General features: G+C 50.6%; 1 protein-coding gene across 1 annotated transcript in view; it reads right to left on the bottom strand.

Annotated features, from left to right (window-relative positions):
* The window catches only part of PODXL (podocalyxin like), a 42,042-nt gene extending 35,248 nt beyond the window's left edge, over positions 1-6,794 (bottom strand). Inside the window, exon 1 of the mRNA XM_032642162.1 lies at positions 6,495-6,794. Within this exon, the coding sequence (XP_032498053.1) occupies positions 6,495-6,558 (64 nt within the window). The 5' untranslated portion in view covers positions 6,559-6,794. The remainder of the gene's footprint in view (positions 1-6,494) is intronic.
* Positions 6,795-21,059: the final 14,265 nt, after the last annotated feature.

Below are 21,059 nucleotides of genomic sequence, written 5' to 3'. Positions count from 1 at the left end.
CAGCCGAACCACTCTTTTTTGGTTAGGCATGTGAGTGCCTGAAATAAAGATCACTCTTCCCTAAGGAAGTGCTCTTCCCCGCTTCTCTTGCAGCTATGTGTGGCCACAGGACTAAGTTCCATTCAACAAAACGTAACTGTACGGGGTGTGTGTGGTTTCTGGCAGGTAACCTCAGAAGAGGAGCTGCAGCCTTCTTGTTCTTTTTTTCCTGACAGCTAGAGTCTGAGTAGCCACCTTGGACCACAAGGCAGCTCCCCTCATGCCTCTGTGTCCACTCCTCCACGCACGGGGCCAGCCCCCCTGCCACTTGCCTCTCTTCCGGAATCAGATTTGGAGCCTTGCAGTTGGAGAGCCCAGAACTGGCAGACAAGACTTCGGATTCTAAACCAGCTTGCTCTGCCACCTACTTGCTCTTTCACTCATTCAGCAAATATTTATGGACCATCTACTGTGTGCCAGGTACTGTTCTAGGTGCTGCGGCTACAGCACTGACCAACAGAAGTCCCTGCCCTCTTGAAACTTACAGTCCGCTCAGGAGTGAGACAAAGAAATGAGTGCTCATCAGGGGATACATGCTACGGAGAAAATGATTGGGGGAGACGGGTCCAGGGTGTGGAGGCCCAGAAAGCCTCTCTGAGAAGGTGGCATTCCAGCAGAGAGCCACAGGAAATGAGGGGTGAGGCATGTGGACATCCGGGAGAAGAGCTGCTCTTCACTGTGGCCCTTGGCACCCAGGCCTCTGCTTCCCCCTCTCTGGAATGGTCTGTGACATAAAGGCTGTCCACAGGTAACCTCGTGCTACCCTGGCTGGAGACACTGGCCCCAATCAGCACGTTCAGAGCCGGTTAGCACAGGAGTCTGACCGGATGGGGGCAGAGGGACCCCTCGGACAGAGCTCGCGAATTTCTGCTACGAAGGGGGCGTGGCTTCGGCTCACACCTAGCTTACTCTTAGTTGAATTAAAAAGTGTCCCTATTTCCTTACCTTCCCACTGTCCCTTCCACGCTGACCTGGGTCAGGGAGCTGGAAGGTTAGAGGTCAGACAACTGATGGCTCCTGGGTCAGCCCACGCGCCTCCAGGGGCCTGGCTCTGCGAGGGCTCCCTGCACCTCAACCCGGAACTGCATGGCAAGCCCCGCGCAGCCGTTCCTCCGCATTCTCTCCCCCGCTGGGCTGAGGCCCACAGCCTTCCGGCCGTGACAATTGGCGGACGGGGTGCCACCCTGCGCCCTGGCCCTAGGGAAGTTGGAGGTGGCTGACCCGAGGGGGATAAGGCTACAAAGGAAGAGAGGGTGGTGGTGGTGCGCTCAGGGAGAGGGGCGGGGCTGGGAGAGGGGCGGGGCTGGGAGAAGGGCGGGGCTGGCAGGAGGATGGGTGGCTGGGAGGCCGAGCTAAGCAGCGGACCGAGCTAAGCAGCGGACCGGTGCTGGCCGCTGCTGGAGTGGCCCAGGGCGGGGCTCAGCGCCACATGAGGGCATGCGGTGGGGACACGTGGGGAGGGGCCGCTCCTGAACTTTCAGATGCTGCTGCCTTTGCACGGGTCCTCCAACAAGCGGTTCGCACCACCCGTGGTCCAGATTCTGACTGCATGCTGTGGACACCAGAGGCTCACAGGCAACGGCAGACAAGACACACAGTCACGACGCATGGGGCCAGCGCTGTGACATGGTACTCGGGGAGCCTAACTCTTGAGAAACAAAGTGGCTCCAAGCCTCAACTTACCCTGATGGTGGAGGGGTGGGGAGAGAATCTGGGCACGCTACAGAGTTGTCACCACCATGCCACCCTTTCTTAACAGGGTTGGAGTGAGTTTCTTCGATGCCCAGGACAGAATGAGCCTTGAGGCTGAGTCCAGTTACTAGTACTACGGCTGCGGACACGTGCACACACATCCCCGGGAAGCCGCCAACAGGAGTCCCCGAGAACCTGAGCAAGTGAACCCCCTGGTCTGCATCCCCTCGTCTGAAAAACGGGGGGGGAGGGGTGTATTAGATGATTTCCAGAACACTCCCAGCTCTAAAATTGTGTTCTCTGATTTTCCGGGTTATTTAGAAGTGGTGTGGAAACTACCCTTTGTCAACTGAATTCTGTTTTGAACAGCCAGCGGGCTGCCTACTTAAAGGAATCTTACAGTCAACGCTGTCGCAAATATAAAGAGGCTCCTTGTAGTGGATCTTCTGCGTAGATTTTCTCGAAGGCTTACCTTACAGAGAATACCTACAGTCGTGAGGCTAGTATGGCCCGAAGAGTCACAGTCCCAGATCTGCCACCTGATCTGATCTTCTAAGAGTCCCACAAAGTGGACAGGACACAAGACAAGGAGAGACCCGCACAACTGCACCGGTGTTCCTGGGAATGGGACAAAACAGGACACACACACACACCCAGCTGAGCTCCCTGCCCTGCATCGTACCCCATGGGCACAAATAGGAAGCGAGCCCAGAGCTGAGGACGGAGCTCCCGGCCTCTCGGTCTAATGAAGCCTCCAGGCAGGCTCGGGCTGCTGGGCAGAGGGTCGGCAGAGGGCGGTCACTCCCATTCTCCAGTGATGTGGGAGGATGTCCGTTCCGGCTTGAGCTCGAGCTTACACTCAGCAGACCTGCACAGGACCCCCGGGGTGTAAAGAAGCCAGCCCTTCCCGGGGTAGGGGTCACCTAAATCCCGTCGCTCCTCCCAACAAGTGCAGACAGCTGTCCGAAGGGTTCCTCCCACTTCCCTTAGGAGCAGAGGGCGTCAAGCTGAGCTGTCCTCACAGCAGCCGCCAGTCTGGTCCAGGTTCCCAAGCCCAGAAGCCCCGACCCTCTGCAGTGCTCCTACCGGCTGGCTATTGGCTGCTGCAGAAAGAGCCCAGTGGCCAGCATCACTGCCAGGGTGTGAGCTGGCCTCGTGCCCCACTTCCGGAGAGCCTGAAGCCAGGGGCTAGGGCCAGTTCCCCCAGAGAACCGCGGTCCAGATAACATCTCCTGAGCAACTGCTCAGCGCCCAGTGCTGTGCTGGCCCTGCCCTGAGGGGCTTACCACTCAGCACTCGGGGAGACACCCACACAGACTGTGGAACATAACTGGGTTCCATCTAGGAAACCTGGGAAGGCTTCTCAGCAAAGAAGATACCTGAGGACGGACAGAGTTAACTCTCCAGCTCCCACCCCCGCCGGCCCAGGGGAATTCAAACCAGGTGGAGTCCCCTTCCTCTCCCAGCTTCCAAAGGGCAGAGATATCCAAACCGCACTCAGCAGGGGGGGCCCTCTCCGTTTCAACCTAGATTCCTGAGGGGAAAGCAGATGCGGGGGCTGCCTCTCCCCCTACCTCTGCGCCCTGCCTTCTCTAGGTCCAGGGCGACCCCCAGAGGACCCTCCCGGGCTCACCAAGCTCCACTCCTCTGCCCCTCCCTGGGTGGCCACACCCTGCAGCTCTGGCCCAAGCTGCCACCTGGTGTCTCTCGGAGTCTTCGCTCATCCTTCCCAGCCCATCCTCTCCTCCTCTTCTCAGCCTGCTTAAACCTGTCTGCTCCTGGTACCGCCCCACTAAGTCTTACTCACTCCTGCCTCAAAGCCATGCCCAAGCAGCACCACGCTAGGAACACCCACCGTCCCCTAACCCCATCCCATGGAATGTTCTTTCCAGGCTCTGAAAGTTCACCTCCTCCCCAAAGTCCCCCTGCAGCTCACTGACCCCCATCTGAAGAACCCCCATCACGCCCCCAGCTTATGATCTGTGTCTTCGCTACACCCTGGAATTCATTCCGCCTCGGCCACCCTAGGAAGGGTCTCCTACGCCACGCTGACCCTTTTATTTTAAAATCCCTATATAACCCCACCTCACCTCGTCCAGATCGCCCCTTCCCAAATCTTACGGCTTTCTCACACATGTCTCCCTTTCCCCCACTGTGTGGCACTTAAGCTTCAGTTTTTATCACTACCTAGCAATTAACTGACACCCACAAACATTAGCAGAATCCTGATGCTGGGGACACCTTAAACCGATCAAGGGCTCCACACATATGACTTACTAATCATAATAGCTAGGATTTTCTGAGCTCTGACTATGGAGTTGTACACAATGGCAAACTCATTAATATCTTATCTCTCATTTTCAAAGCAACCTGCAAGGTAGAGGTTTGTTGTCATTTTTTACAGACTCAGAGAGGTTCACTGTCTGGTCTACAGTCGTGCAGGTCTGTCTGATCCAAAGTTTGAGTGTTTTCCACCACCTCAAGCTGCCTTTCCCTTGCCTAGGATTCATCCATCAAATGACTCGATCAGACCCACGGAAGACAGAGTACTCAGTCAGCCTGTTCTTTCGAGCAAAAGCCCAGAAATGTTATAACAGTGAAACTAGAGGTCCCTCTGCCCTTTCTATCTTACAGATAAGGAAACAGGTTCAGAGGTGCGACTTGCCATATGGTTTGACCAAATGTATATCAAACCAAAAAGCACTGAAAAGGGGTCTAATGAGCTGTTGGCCCTGGTTTGAATGCTGCTGATGCTGTAGGCTGTGTGATCCACCTATATGAGCAGGTAAGCTCCCGGGGCCCCGTCGGGGATAATTCCTTTGCTCCACTATAAACCTTGCTTAGAACTAAACCACAGGATTCCAGCAGTTTTGGGTTTCATCATCCCAGATGACTGCAACCTACAGAAGGGCAGAGATGGAGCAGTCCTTACTGGGTCCCTGTAGGAGAGTGTGAAATCCACCATAGCCGCTAAACACCGAGCCTGTGCCCTTCAGCCTTTTCTGGCCGCAATATATGCCAATAATAATAACGGTAATACTCCCTTTAACGGTTTACACTTTTCAAAGCATTTCCCTTTATCACTGCATATTGTAATAGCATTTTAGAAACTGGGCACCTGGGCTCAGGTGACTTGCTGGTGGGGGCAGAAGCAGGGTTATGGTTCCTTTTTTCTTTACTGTATTTGTTTACTACATACCAAGCTCCTACCATGCGCCACGCCCTATGCTAGTGTTGAGGAGGGATTTTGGAAGAGACGGAGTTTGGAGGCAGTACACAAATGCCAGGGAAGACAGTCCCAGCCTTGAAGCCAGCAGGGAGATGGGCTTGGAGCTTTTCCCGTGGGTGGCTCTGGAGTCTCTCCTCTTAGGACAAAAACAGCAGGACTCCTGTCCCACAACCTCTACCTCCAAGCTCAGCCTCTTGAAGCTCAGAAGCACTGGGAACTATAGCACATCCCTCCTGACACAGCCCATCTCCCTTCTCGATGGTTCTCAGAGCCCAAATTGAAGTCTGCCCTCCTGGGAGCAGGGCTGAGGAGAGCAGCCACAATCCAGCATCTTCTCAGCCCCGCGGGCTGTGCAAATCCGCGGTGGCTGCCATCCTCAGAGCTGTCCCGACCGTTCCTCACACTGCGACCCCTCCTCCAGGGGTGCACACCCTTCACCCACTGGCTGTGCCCATCCCTTTCAGGCCATGCTGTGAAGTAACAGGGCCGCCCACCGGAGGATGCCCAAACCTACTCACTCTTTGAGCTCCAGCCCCTTCCCATCAGCAAAGTTCCTCGTGATACAGAGAAGAGACTGTCCTGCCATCCCACCCCATCCTTCCCCTAAGACTTTAGTCCCAAACAGCAGCACCTACCAGCAGCAGGGTCCCTTCCCTGTCTGGGCTGTCACCACAGTCCTCCTGACCCTAGAGTGGAAACATCACTCTTTCTCCCTGCAGACACCTGCTCAGGTGGGCAAGAAAGAAATGCATCTCTCTCCTGGGGCTGAGACTGCAGCTGTTCCTAGGCGCTTTGGGACGCTACCTGTCCCCCCAGATTTTCACCTTTATAAGAAATATGGGAGATGTTTCTAAGGCACAGCCCAAGCCTGTTTCATGAGAGAAGTTCTTGCTTCTACAAAGGGGCTGGAAGGGAATCTCACCTTCCTGGCCAGGCACTGAGAAGGGAGCTGTTCCTTTGGTGACATGGAGGCAGGGACCCCACTCAGGTGAGTCTGGGATTGTGGATGACCTACTCCCTCCCCCTCTCCACCTGCTCCAGCACAGGCTCGGGTGAGCTAAGCCGGCACACAATGCTTGGAAAAACCTCTCTGCGAACGCGAAACACATAGCCACGAAGGCTGTTACTGGAGGCTTGCCACCTGCTTCGGGGACAAACACGGAGAAAAAGAACGATCAGACCCTGGGGGTCCAGAGGAAGCGTGGAGCCTCGCAGTGCCTTAAGTCCCCGCTCTAGGACCGCAAAGCCAATCAGCGCCCGCGCGCCCCTGTTTGCCCCAACACAATCCACGGCCACTCCACCCCAGTGGAGCCCCGGACGACCCACGCTCGGAGCCCGGCACCTGCGGCGTTCTCGGGGTAGGAAGGGGCTTGGATGGTGCAAAGTCAGGGCTCCGCGTGTGGCCTCAGCTAGTGGTGCGCGTAGGGGCTGCTCCCGGTCCCGCCACGAGGAGCGGCGGGTTTCCCAGCGGCGGGCCCGGCCGGGGGCGCATGGGCACGACACGGGTCCTGGCGGAGCCCGAGCCACCACTCACCATCCTGGGAGAGCGACAGCGGCGGCAGCAGCAGAAACGCTGAGAGCACCAGCGCGAAGCGCATCGTGTCCTGGCCTCAGACCCGGAGCAGGTGGCTGCGGGCTTGGCGGAGGGTCCGGGCGGCCGGGCGGCAGGAGCGTGGGCGCCTCTCGGGGAGGCCTGGCGGTGGCTCGGACGGCCGGGCGCTGACCCGAGACTCCCGAGTCGCGCTCCGCAGGCCCCTCCTCGCGGCCGCTGCGGCAGAGCCGGGCCGAGGCGCGGAGCCAGGCGGCAGAGGAGCGGCGGGTGGCTGCGTCGCGGGCGGTGTCTGCGCGGCTGCGGCCCTGCCGGCGGCTGCTGCGACTCCGGTCCCGTCCGCGCCGGCCCCCGCCCCCTCCCCTCCCCCAGGACCGCGCGGGCGGGGTGGCGGGGCCGGGCGGGGCGGTGCTGGGCGGAGAACAATGAGCAGAGGAGGAAACTCCGCCCTGGCGCGCGGCGGGCGGGGGAGCGCGGCGGGCGGCGGGCTCCGGGCTCCCGGCTCCCGGCGGGCGGCCCCCGCGCGGGCGGGGGTGAGAGAGTGAGCGCCGGGAGGAGGGGTAGCTGGGGGGCTCCCGGCGCCGGATTGCCCCCTGCCCGCGGGGCCGCCCGCCGGGAGCGCAGGTGTAGCCCGCCGTTCTTCTGAGGGGCTCTGGCGGGACTCCCCTCACTGCCGGAGTCCTCTTCGCCCAGATCCGGAGCTAGGAGGCCCCCAGGAGCATTCCAGGCCTCCCGGCTGCAGCGCGTTTTGCTGCAAAGCCTGAGAAACACGTCTCTCACTTGCCAGGTGCAGCTCACCTGCGGGCCGGCCTTCTGAGCAGGTCTGCGCCGTAGGGTCTGCACCCTGCAATCTGGACTAATTAGTGGCTTAACCTCTCTGAACCGACCTCACCTGTGAATGGAGGTGGTGGTTTAAAAAAGACAAATTTTTGAGGGATTAATATGTGCCACTTTGAGTTCTAAGTGCTTTGCATATATTAATTCATTTACTCTCCGCAATAGCCATGTTTTCGGCTTCATTTTGCAGGCAGGCAACTGACTGAAAAAGAGGTTTAAGAAACTTGCTCGAGATCACATAACTGCTGTCAGGCCTGCTTCTGAAAGTATCAATAATTTGGAGACATACTTGGCGCAGTGCCTGACGTGTAGTAATTGCTCAGTAAGTATTAGCTGTTGTTCTGACTCTCGCTCTATCAAGAATAGCAATAAGGATTTAGGGCGTCGGGATCGAAACCGACTTGAGCTCAAAACCTAGCTGTGCTCATCTATTAGTTGTAAAACCCTGGGCAAGTGACTCCACGTACCTCAGCTCTTTCCGTCTGTAAAATAGGGATAACAACACCTACCTCAGAGGGTTGCTATGAGAGTTAACTAAGACAAAATGCAGGACGAGCGCTTAGCACAGGACCAGGAACATAGAAAGTGTCCGGGAATGAAGCGGCCCGCGCTCCCAGTACTGGAAGGGGAAATTTGCCGACCTGAGATGGGGGTGGGAATTGAATTCCGTAAACCGAGGAAACCCGGTGAAAGAACAAAGAAGTACCCCTCTGTTTTTCGTTTTGTTTTGTTTTGTTTTTCAAAAGCTTCTGGAAGGATGCAGAGCCTGGAACCCCCTGCGGAGGAGGCGCAAGGGTGGCGCCGGAGAAAGGGAAGCAGACCAAGAGGGGGGAGGGGTGATTAACTCTTGGGGGGGGGCGCCAGGATTTGGCTCTCACGTGACTCCTGAGTTGATAATTTGGAGTCTTTCTGCCAGATGGGTCGGAGGGTGGGGGGAAAGAAGGGGCGTCCCCAGGACCCAGCCCCTTGTCAGAGACCGTGGACTCCTTGAGCCCCTTAAGTGGGCTACACGCTGGCGCTGCCGGAAAGGCACAGCATCTTTGGAGCAGCGAAGGAAGCGCTGGTGCCCTGGTTGGGGTTCCGCGGCAGCAGGCTCAGGCTTGGGAATGGCTGCCTTGCCTGTTTTCATCAGGAAGTTTCTGCAGGATCATTCTGGCCCCGTTTTCCGTGCCGCATATGGGAAAGACAGTGTGTTCCCTATAAATACTGTGGGATGTGTGTGTGTGACTATCTTTGATGTTTTTTGGTACTGTTCTAAATATCCATGCCAACAAGAGGGCTTGTTTCTCTTTCTGAAACCAAGCAATACGCTTAAAAAATTGGGCTTTAAAATTTTTTGTATTGTGTGCTCTCTGATTTAAAGTGTTTTGCACTCAATCAACTGCTCCAAAAATCTAGAAATGATCATGTTAACTTTGCAAGGGGAGAGTGTATACTTCAAATTCACATGATTTGGGGTTGGTCCCATTACCAGATTGTGCAAAATTAAAATGAGAGCAGACATCCAAGCATAGGAAAGGGGCAGCTCTTTGTAGCTGGAGACTTAGCAGAATCAGAGATGCGCTGGACCCTCCCCCGTAGCCAGCAGCACCCCATCATCCTCCCACCTATTGCAGATGGAGCTTTCAGGAATGAGGCTGGCCAAGCTTAGAGATCACCTGTGGTCAGTGAGCAGAACTGCCCCAGGTACCTGGTCTGTGCCCTGGACCCCCTTTAACATAGCACTCCCACTAGCTAGTTCACTGGCCCAGAACACCTGAGTTTATAGTCAAAACTCAAAGCACTTTGTAGATACTAGTCCATAATCCTTCTGAGATTTATTACATTTTGCTTATATGTATGCATGCATTAGCTCCCCTAGGAGACTTTCAACTTTTTTTTTTGCTTTAGACAATTATATTTATTAACATATTATTTTGAAATAATTTTAGATTTACAGAGAGTTGCAAGAAGACTACGAGAGTTCCTGTATACCCTTTACATGGCTTCCTTTAAGGTTAGCATCTGAAGAAAACATGACACAATGACCAAAATTTTAAAAATTAACATCAATTCAATACTATTTACTAATTTAAGACCTCAATCAAATTTTGTAACCTTTTTTTCTCACGTACTTTTTCTGGCCCAGGAAGTCATCCAGGATCCCACATTGCATTTAGTTTTCCTGTCCACTTTCTTCTACAGTTGATGACAGTTCCTCAGCTCTGTCTTTTATGACATTGACAGATGCTTTCAACTTCTTAATGTGGGATCTCTCTTATTCACCTACTTCCTCAGACCACCCGGAACAGCACAGCACATCATATGGATACAGATACTGATGTAGATACTGAATACAAACATGAATGCCAACTGGTAGGTATTACACGGGAATCTATGGCACAGGTTTAAAAACCGTGGTTTTTCCCCTGGTCGCTGTCAGTCAGAGCAAGCAGTCATGATACTTGGCCTCACCTGCAATCTGGTGATGTTGCTGACTCATCCTTAAATGCAGGTTTGATAAAGTTCTCCTGACTCTCATCCTTAATAACTTTAATCGCCAACCACAACATCTACATCTAGGGGTGGGACAGAGCCTCCAGGCACCACATCCCCCAATAAAAAATAAAAGCCCACGTATCTGTCCTGGGGCCACATCACTGTTCATAAGGTGCCAAGGATGCTCTTACTTTGGTTTTCTAATCTCTGACCTCTGAGTTCCTTGGGGGCCCAGGATGGCATTTCTTTCATCTTAGAATCTCAGTGCCCAGTACAGTGGTGCCCGCCCCCAAGAAGGTGCTCAATACCCAAAGGCTGAATAGATAAAGAAGTGGTTGAATTATTTTATCTCTGACTGCCAAGTTTTGTGATTCTGTGAATATCAGCTGAGGTTCAAATTGGGCACCTCTCCCCAAAGTCATACACTTACCTATAATTATTATTATTTTTACACTTACCTTTTATTATTCAACAGCATCTACTCGGACAGCACAGAATGCCAGGCCCTGTACACAGTGCTGAGAATGCAAACGCGAATGATATAGCTTCCACCCTCTCAGGGGAGAAGCAACACCTGTACACAAACGTAACTGAGGTGCAGTAGAGGCCGTAACAAGTGTCATGAGCAGGCACATGGGAGGCAGAGAGCAGGACAGGCTCAGCTTCACCTGGGGAGGTCAGGGACGGCTCCTGAGGAGGAAACAGGGTCTTGGAGAAGGAGTAGGACTTCACCAGGGGAAGAACAAAAGCGACAGCACTTTGGGCAGGTGGAGCAACATGTGGAAGTGAAGAGGGGACCTGAGAACTGTAGGCAGGTGTTTTGCCCTAAGTAGAGTGCAGGGTCTGCAGGCAGGGATGGAAGATGAGGCTGGAGAGGTAGGTGAGGTGAGAGCCTTAGACAATGGGGAATCCCCAAAGGGTCATAAGCTGGAAGAGACAAGACCAGCTTTCCAGTGAGCAGGATCGTTCTAGCTGCCGTGGACTGAAGGCTGGGGGGGCAGATGCGAGACTGGATGTGAGCACAGCACTTTGGGAGGCTAAGGCACCTGCCCCTGAAGGGCCTGAGCACAGACAATGGCGGTGGGAAAAAAGAGGAGGGGCCGTAAGCAGCTCCTTTGCCTCTTTTTTGTTTGTTCATCCCTTGTTTTCGTTAGACCTTAATCATAAAGATGAGATCGTTAGGCAACATTTGACTAAGTTCCTGATTTCTGCTTTTCTAAACATACACAAGACCTTACCTAACCTGTTGATTCCTTTCCTGGATTAGAAGGAATAAGAATGAAGAATTAAGTAGTTAAAGAATGACTGACTCTCTACCCCCAGCTTCCCCTTAGTAAATTTGCAGGTGGACCACGAGGGCGAGAGAACATCCAATTGCAGACGGATCACGTGGGCAAGACAGTCCCAAGGAAGATGGGGAGAAGCCAGCGGGCCTGCGCTCAATGGAAAGGTGACGGAGAATCTGACCTCCTGCCTTAATGATTAACTGAGATTGTTTCCCCTTTAAAAATTGTCATGGCTGAACAGAATCTTTGGAGTTGGTCTCTGGATACAAGTCCACTTTCTCCCCAGATTGCCAGCTTTTCTGAATAAAGCATCTTTCTTCTCTGTGAAGCTTGCCCCTCGATTTATTGGCTGTTGTGCGTTCGGTTACAGGGCCTGATACAAGAGGTATTTGGTGGTCAGAATTGATAGGACTTAGTGACACGCTGGATGTGGACGTGCTGTGTCATGTGGCGTGTGTAGTGTGTTGAAGGCATGGAGCCGTGGAAGGAGTCTAGGGGTCTAGGCTTCCCACTTGGGTTACTGCGTGGATTATCTGAGTGCCAAGGTTGAATGTCACTAACTGAGATGGAGAACATAGAAGCAAGTTTGGAAGTAGAAAATGATGAGTCCCACTTTGAACGTGTTGACTCTGAAGACCCATGGGGCACTCCGGGGCCAGGTCTAGAAGTTATATCTGTGACACTGAAGCTCAGATCTGAGGTCAGGACAGGAAATAGAGATTGGAGAGCCATCCCTGTGCAGGCAGGGGCTGTAGCCATGGCAGAGAATGATCAGCCTGGGATGCTGGGCAGTGAGAAGAGGCTGGAGGCAGAGCCTTGCAACATTCACAGAACGGGCTGAGGAAGTGGAGACGGGGAATGAGGAGCTGCCTAGGAGGTAACCAAGAGAGAAGGGTGCCATGGAAACAGAGGGAGGAGGATGTTTCAGTAAGAAGAAGGTGGTCTAGTGTCACCTGCTACAAAAACTGAAATCTACTGATTGAATCTGGCAATGAGAGGGTCACTGGGAATTTCACCCAGAGTGATTTTAATGACGTGCAATAACTTGGGGGAGTCTTTGGAGATGAGGAAAGAGAGGCATTGAGTGTGGGTGTGAAAGGAAGGAGGGAACACGTAAGGTCAAGGGAAAGGTTTGTGTGTATTGGTTCATTGTAACACTGGAGAGATGCCCATGAGTGTGAGCTGAGAGAAGAAGCCAGTCGAAAGGGAGAAGTTACAGGAGACGGGATGTGAAGCAGAGATGGAAGGACTGATCTCAGGCAAAGGAACTTCGCTGCTGAAGCTGGGGGATTGGGACACTCTCTGTCACAGCAGATGACGAATGGCTTTGGAGTGAGTCAGCTGGAATTTGAATCTTTGTGCTGTGATTTAATAGCTGTGTGACCTTGGGCTTTTACTTAACCTCTCTGAGTCGGAGCCTCCTCCTCTATAAAACAAATAATAGCATGAATCTTGCAGAATCACCGTGAGAATATGAGGGAGTGCATAATGCCTCATTGACACTCAATAAATGGAGGGTCATGGCCTTGTGTCCACGAAAGAGCTGCTCCACTGCCCGCCTCTCCTGTGAAGAGCAGGGGCAACAGGACAATTACTCTGTGCTCTGTCCTGTTGCTGCTCTTTAGCAGACATCTCCCCGCTCAGAAGCCCTCATTCTGGAGCAGAAAAGCAGGTTGTGCCCCAGAACAGCAGGTTTTCCCACCATGGCAGCCTCCACGCAGGCCAGGGCTGGGGGGTCACAAAATCAGGGTGTCTCTCCTCATCAAATGCAGTGGAGCTGCTTGTACGAGGGGCCCTCAAGACAGGGCTTAGCACCTAACCATGATCTTCGGGATTCCCAAACACCTCAGATTCGGAGACAGCCTGGGGCTCCGTGGATGGTCCAGATCATGGGCCCAACACCCTCATCACATGGGAAGAAAACTGAGGCCTGGAGAGTTGAGCTCACGTGTTCCCGCTCACACAGCTGGTAAACAGCATCGGTTCCAGATCCTGTCTAGAACTCCAGCCACTGTTCTAACATAGCCCGTGGCCTGCGCGTGAAGTATCCACACTCACGCAGCTGGGTCAAAAAGCCACAGGTCCCATGGCAGGAACAAAAGGTGATGTGCCGAGGAGATGGGGCTGGGGGAGGAAGATAAGAATCAATTCCTAATTAAGTTGAAATAAAAGCAGCCCGGGGCATGGGTTTTGGTTCACTCTTCCTGATCCGTGTGCCCAATCTGCTTTCCAGTCACATCTCCCACTTACCCCCTGACCATCCTTCCCCCTCCTGCTAATTCGTCTGCCCGGTGCAATAATAAAACAGCACGCAGTTAACTTCTACCTGGAGGCTGACCAGGGCCAGAATGTGTGCTTGAGTAGGATTGCATGGAGCTTTGCCTGAATTCTGGGCATGTGCTAACACTACTTTCCTCACATGATGTAATCCTCATACAATGCGGAGAGGTAAATATATTACCGTTAATCCATTTTGCAGATGAGGAAATAAACACCTTATTTCCCTGCAACCACCTGAACGTAGATGTAGCTTTCTTCGTGTCCCTCCTCTCAGGATGTTGACCCGTGTGTGTCTAATTTCCCCCGTAAGCCCCGAGCTCCTGGAGGAAGGAGCTGTGTCTGGTTCTGCTTTGTACCCTTGGCGGTCCCTGGTTCAGCATCTTATCTCCTTCCTCCTCTAATGCCTTCCCTCCACCTGCCACCAGAGTGTTATCCTTGGAATCAGTTGTGATAGATCCTGTCCCTCACCTGTTCAAGCTCTTGTCTGCTTTCCTGTTGCCCAAATTCCTAAACCCAGCATCCAAGGCTTCCAAATTCTGGCCCCAACTAACCTTTCCGTCTTCTCCCACCGAGAGGGAGAAGGCTCTTTAGATTCAACTGTGACACTCACTGTCATGCTCAAGTCTTTGCCTTTGCTTCTCCTTGTGCCTGGAATTAACCTACTTTCCACCTGTCAGTGTTTGAAGGCTCAGATTTGGTGCAGGAAATTCAGATCTGTTCCCCACCTCTCAAGTCATAATCACTTCCTCCTCTTTGTTCCCCTGGCCTGGAGTTAGTACCATAATTCACTGTCTAATTTCACATGTTTTTTGTTAGTTCTATATACATACACCATGAGTTTTTTCTTTGAGGGCAAGAACCTCACTTTGTGTGTCAATTCTATACTCAGCATGGCTGAAGTTGGCTTTTGATAATAAAAACAATGTGAGTAATATCTAGAGTTTGTTGATCCTTACCACATGTGCTAGCACTGAGCTAGGGGTTTTACATGGACAGCCTCATTTAGTCTTTTCAGCAACCTCGTGAGGTGCCGTTATGTATCCCATTGTATTGATAAGGAAACTGAGGCGTTCACGGAAATTAAGTAACTGGTCTAAAATCACACAGATATTAAGTAGTGGAGTCAGGATTCAAATCCAGCAGCCTGACTCCTGAAAGCATCACAGTATTCAGAGAGTGAATACATACGTCAATGAATAGTGATATTTATTGCACTATAACTTTGCCTGCTGTGTGTCATAAACATTGTTAAGATGAAATATCTGTCCCGGGAGCAATCTAAAACATACAGTGTAGATGTAGCAGGCGACTAGTGTTTTTCTCAATTCAGGAAATGATTGGTTCACCACGCGACCCCTCCTGCACTTGTCAAAACCCACACTCCCTGTACCCCCAGAAAGCCTGCCCAATTCAAATAAAAATTGGCATGGATTTAGCCTTACAGTTTTCAGTTACTGAAACCTCATTATACAATACACATGAGCCATAGACCACGCCCTGCATTTAAGTTAAACACGTGCAAGAACTTTTCATTTAATCACCAGATTCTTCATGTTTCTGGGCTGCTTGCTCTATCTGCAAAAGTCAGAATTGCTGTACCGCCCACAGTGTTTTTATACCACTGCTCCCCAACTCTCTCTTTCTCATTCCGAAGGATCTTCTAAACTGCTTTAACTGGTTGGTATTTGTTAAAGGTTTTTATCCACTCTTCCTGGTAGCTTGATTCATAAAACCCAGTTTTATCTCACCCCATTATTACTTCTGCTCTTGGGGGACACACTCCATTTACAGGGACTTAGGTCTAGGGAAAAGGTATCTAGCCCAGGTGTCCTTCTTCCTTGCTAAAGAGGTGACTAAAACTACAGGGACAGGATTGCAGACCTGCAAAGATAAACAAGCTGGCCAGATATGGACGAACGGCGGGGCTGGGATGTAGCTCTGGAGGTTCCCATGACCTCATCAACCTCTGAAGCATTGTTCTTCCCCTGTTACCAGAGCATTCTGATAACACTTACACACTCAGAGTGCACAGCCGGGGTTGTAGGTTCTGACCCGTGCAGCAGGGAGACAGCGTAAATCCCTCTGCTCAAATTGGAAAGAATCCTGACAATCATTTATTTGGAGGCTTGAATGAAATCCCAGGTTCAGAGAATCCTAGAGTTTAAAGAGTACTCTCCTGAGTCCTCTTCCTTCATAGCAGGGGTGCTTCGTGCATTTCTAGATTTATGTCTCTGTGTGCAGCTCTGGGCTCCCTAGCTGCACTCTCTGTGATCACTCTTACATCCCAGTGCCTAGCACGGTGCCTGGCCATAGTAGGTACTCAATAAAGACTGGTTGGGTAAATGAATCAAATTCCAGAGGTAATTTTAGAACAAAAATTGTATTTCTATTCTTTGTTTTATCATCAACTAGCTCATGATATCAGGAAACTCTCTGATCAGGAAGTGTTAGTTTCCTTATCTGCAAAATGGGAGGAAAAATTCAGCCCTAACTCCTTTTCAGAGTTGCTTCAAAACTCTGGAGGCAAAAGTTGTTGCAGTTTGAAAAATACAAACCTTTGTAGCTATTTCTCATTATTATTATTTAATCAGTCTTTCCTGGACTTTGCACAGGTTGATGTGGCAAATCATTTTAACTCCAGGAATGAACACTCTATGTTATATCACGGAGCGCCTCAAGATTGTTTTAAACTTTTGAACCCTTGGGGGACAGTTTATAGATGCACTTTCTGTGCTGTTTTTAGCAGAACCCTGGGTCCAACCCCTAGACCCAGAGACAGTGACGGATGTAGGAGGGTGTGAGGGCCAAGACCCAGAGGTTCGTCACTCTGTCTCAAGGTAGGACCGTACCTAGTTGCTTCTGAAGGAAGCAGCTTTCTCCCCTTCCTTTCACAGGGAGTCCCAGGAGAGTGAATTTCACAGCTTCCCTCACCTCTCAGGAAAGCTCTCACAGTCGCTGTGTCCAAGGAGTCCCGGCCTCTGAGCTCTATCTAGGCTGTGAGCTTACTGGGTAAAATACTTCAGATTCTTCAGAGGAAAGCCTGTGTCCAAGGTTAGTCAGAACATCTCCCTGGGGTCCATCTTTCACAAAAATCATACCCTTTCACCTTCTGATGACTAAGCAGGCCTTTCTAATAGCAATCACCTCGTACAGGATCAAAAGACTGCATTGTCTCTGCAGCTGTTGAGTGCTGTGTTCTAAGTGTTACTGAATACAGAGACCTAGGCCCCTGGGCTTCCCCCTTCTGCCCAATGCCCCACATTCCCAAGCCTCAGGCCTCAACACTGAGGACCACCCCCAAGCTCAGTCTCCTCATTTTCCTCCAGTAACCCATCAATGTTTTCCTCTCCACTTTTGAAAACAAAACCCCCCCCAAGGCAGCGAGGTTTTCCTTAGGAACTATAAGGCACTGAACACATGGGGACTCCCCTGGCCATTGAGAGTCAGTGAGCCTGGAACTGCCCAGATTTCTAACCCGGAACTCAGTCCTTGAAGATGTCTTCTTCCTGTGCCAGGTAAACTCAGTAATTATAATTATATAGCTAAGGTTTGCTGAGCACTTACTTTGTGCCAAGCCGTGTTTGAAGTACTTTGCAAGCAACCTCTAATTTAATGCTTTGTAACAAACGTGTGAGGAAGGAACTATTTTATTCCTACTTTACGTTTAAGAAAACAACATTAATAACTTGCCCAGAGGCAGTCAGCTAGTAAGTGACAGGGCTTGGCTTCAAAACCCCGAGCCGTCAACTGCACGTGCTCTTAACCGTTCTGCTCAGCTGTGGGAAGAGAGGCGCCCCTCCAGTGAAAGCTGTTTCTACCTGACCATCCTCTATACTTCAAGGCTCAAAAGCGCCCCATCTATGAAGCCTGTGTTCTGAGTTCTTCTCCCCTGTGGCACTTCATTCACACCGTTGTTGGGCTTTTGCCAAACTATGGCAAATGGTGGCACCTGAGTCCGTCCCACCCACGCCCGCACCTCTGCCCTTGCTTTAGAGGGAGGATGTCACCTTATATCCATTGCCGCCTCCCCATCTCCTAGAAGAGCCTCCACGAATGTTCACAGATTAAAACAATGATGAACACTAAGGTTCATCATTGCTTCTGTCTGAAGCAATTCTGGGGACCAGGGCGAGAAGCACACTTAGTTGGGTTCTTGGAGGATAAAGAATGAGTGAAAGTGGTAATCCTAGACTTTTAGACGTTTATGATATAACTGGGAAATCCTCTGTGCACCCTTAACATATGGCTTTATGAAGAGACACATCAGCAAGGACAAAAAATGTATATCTAGGGACTTCCCTGGTGGTCCAGTGGTTAAGACTCCGTGCTCCCAATGCAGGGGGCCTGGGTTCGATCCCTGGTCAGGGAACTAGATCCTGCATGCATGCCGCGACTAAAGGTCCTGCCCACAGCAACGAAGATCCCACATGCGGCAACGAATATCCTTCATGCCACAACTAAGACCCGGGGCAGCCAAATAAATAAATATATTTTTAATGCATATCTAGCTATTGATTCTGGACATAGATGAACTTAAAACATTTTTTGGAATAGGTAACAATTCACATGATTCAAAAAGTCTAGGGGCTTCCCTGGTGGCGCAGTGGTTGAGAATCTGCCTGCTAATGCAGGGGACATGGGTTCGAGCCCTGGTCTGGGAAGATCCCACATGCCACGGAGCAACTAGGCCTGTGAGCCACAACTACTGAGCCTGCGTGCCTGGAGCCTGTGCTCCACAACAAGAGAGGCTGCGATAGTGAGAGGCCTGCACACCGCGATGAAGAGTGGCCCCCGCTTGCCACAACTAGAGAAAGCCCTCGCACAGAAACGAAGACCCAACACAGCCCAAAATAAATTTTAAAAATAAATAAATAAATAAATACTCCTGTTCTCTGTCAAAAAAAAAAAGTCTAAATGGAATATAGTGACTACTCCCCTCACCCAGTCCGCCAACCACTCACACTCCTCCGCACAGATCACCAATGCTATTCCTTTCTTTTGTATTTTTCCAGAGATATTTTATGCAAGGAAAAAATAACATGTTTTCGCTGTAATATATATTACATATACATGCATTAAGTATATATTAGCTATACAAATATATTAGCTATATATATATCATAGCTAAATTATGTAATATATGCATAATATGTATTATATATGTTTTTTATGGATTGACTTTGCCTGGGATATTCAATAATATAGCAGGCCATAAATTAAAATCCAACATTTACTAAGCCCACTATGTGATAGAAACTGGACCTCAAGATGAATATAACAGAAACCTTCAATCCTGCTCAAAAAGAGCTCCCACTCGGCCTAGGGTTGAGATGCATCCTATTTCACTTAACCCAGCCTGCACCCAGAGACAGGCTGGGGTGGGGAGTGAGGGATAGGGAGGTGAAGGGAGCAGGTGGGGTGGACTTAAGTAAGTTCGTTTTTTTTGGGTTTTTTTGCGGTACGCGGGCCTCTCACTGTTGTGGCCTCTCCCGTTGCGGAGCACAGGCTCCGGAAACGCAGGCTCAGGGGCCATGGCTCACGGGCCCAGCCGCTCCGCGGCATGTGGGATCCTCCCGGACCGGGACACAAACCCATGTTCCCTGCATCGGCAGGCGGACTCTCAACCACTGCACCACCAGGGAAGCCCTTAAGTAAGTTTTAAAAGAGAATTCATCACTTTTCTCTACTTTCTGTCCCTGGAAACTGACCAGAAAGTGAGTCATTGTAAAGCAGATCACATTTTCTCCATAAAAATAATGCTGCAGTTGGAGGTTACATTCTGAAATAGACTTGGCCTCAAAAGACAGATATGACTGGAGATGTCATAAGAGCAAAGAACCATAAACCTTTGTAATCACCTAAAACAATAAAATTGTGCTCCAAAGCATTTTACAAATGTACATAAATGCACTGATCATATCGATTACACAAAGGGCCCGAGTGAACCATAAAATGTACAGGCAGCACATAAAAAACAGCATTGCTACGTCATAAGTTTTCCCTAGGACATATATTGTGTATGATAAGCGTTAATTAAAAGATTAATTAACATATTTCTTTCTGCCCCTCAGAATTTTTTTAAAAAGGCTTTTTGAGAATAATTTGAAGATATTCTGAGATAATCATTTGGAGGCATTTTTTTGATTTAATAATATAATAAAATTTGAGATGACTTTTAGGTATCCAGAGCTCATTGAAAACTCATCCAAGAAAGTTTGAACCATTGCCTAATGCTCCCAATACATTTTCTTTGATAGGGACAGAGATGTTCAAAATCACTCCCTTGATCTTAACATTGCCTTTAAAATGGCAGCAGCTCATTCAGACAGCAAAAATTTTTGAGCACAAACTTTGTGCTAGATACTGAGGGTTGAAAAGAAAAAGGGATAAGACATGACATCTACCTGGAAGAACTCATAATGGACTGGCCAGCTATTATTAACATTACCAGCTACCTTTTTGAAGGTTTATTATGTGCCATGGCAAGCCTTAGATACCCATTAGCTCATTTAATCCTTGCGTTAGAAGGAAGATCCTTTTCTTTTTTTAAAAATAAATTTATTTATTTTATTTATTTATGTTTGGCTGCATTGGGTCTTTGCTGCTGCGCGCGGGCTTTCTCTAGTTGCGGTGAGCGGGGGTTACTCTTTATTGCAGTGCACGGGCTTCTCATTTCAGTGGCTTCTCTTGTTGCGGAGCACGGGCTCTAGGCGCGTGGGCTTCAGTAGTTGTGGCACACGGGCTCAGTAGTTGTGGCTCACGGGCTTAGTTGCTCCGTGGCATGTGGGATCTTCCCAGACCAAGGCTCGAACCTGTGTGCCCTGCATTGGCAGGTGGATTCTTAACCACTGCGCCACCAGGGAAGCCCCAGAAGATGCTTTTTTTTTTTTTTTTTTTGCGGTACGCGGGCCTCTCACTGTTGTGGCCTCTCCCATGGCAGAGCACAGGCTCCGGACGCGCAGACTCAGCGGCCATGGCTCACAGGCCCAGTCGCTCCGTGGCATGTGGGATCCACCCGGACTGGGGCACGAACCCGTGTCCCCTGCATCGGCAGGCAGACTCTTCAACCACTGTGCCACCAGGGAAGCCCACCCAGAAGATCCTTTTTTAATGTGTTTTAGAGAGGAGGAAACAGTTTAAACTTAACCCAGGTGTTATAGGTTGAATTATGTTCCCCAAAAAGATATGTTGAAGTCCTAATCTCCAGTATCTGAGAATGGAACATTATTTGGAAATAGGGTCGTTGCAGATGTAGGTAAGTTAAAATGAGTTCACACTGGAATAGGTGGGCCCTTAAGTCCATATGGCTGGTATACTTTTAAGAAGAGGAGAGAGAGAGGAGAGCACCTGGTGAAGATAGACACACAGGGAGAAGACGGCAGGTGAAGACGGAGGCAGAGACTGGAGTCATGTGTCTACCAGCCAAGGAAGGCCAAGGCCACCAGCCATCACCGGAAGCTAGTTGAGAGGCATGGACAGGTTTTCCCTAGAGTCCCCAGAAAGAATCAGCATTGCCAACACCCTGATTTCAGACTTCTGGCCTCCAGAACTGAGAGACAAATAAAAATAAGCTACCCAGTCTGTGGTCCTCTGTGAGAGCAGCCCTAGGAAATGAATACCCCACATCACACAGCTGGTGTGGTGGAAGCTGGCTGGGTCTGCCTCTTGA

Source organism: Phocoena sinus, chromosome 9 (assembly GCF_008692025.1).
Source record: "Phocoena sinus isolate mPhoSin1 chromosome 9, mPhoSin1.pri, whole genome shotgun sequence".
NCBI lineage: Eukaryota > Metazoa > Chordata > Mammalia > Artiodactyla > Phocoenidae > Phocoena > Phocoena sinus.
Note: the sequence above shows the minus strand (reverse complement) of the source record. Positions and strands in the feature narration are given on the sequence as shown.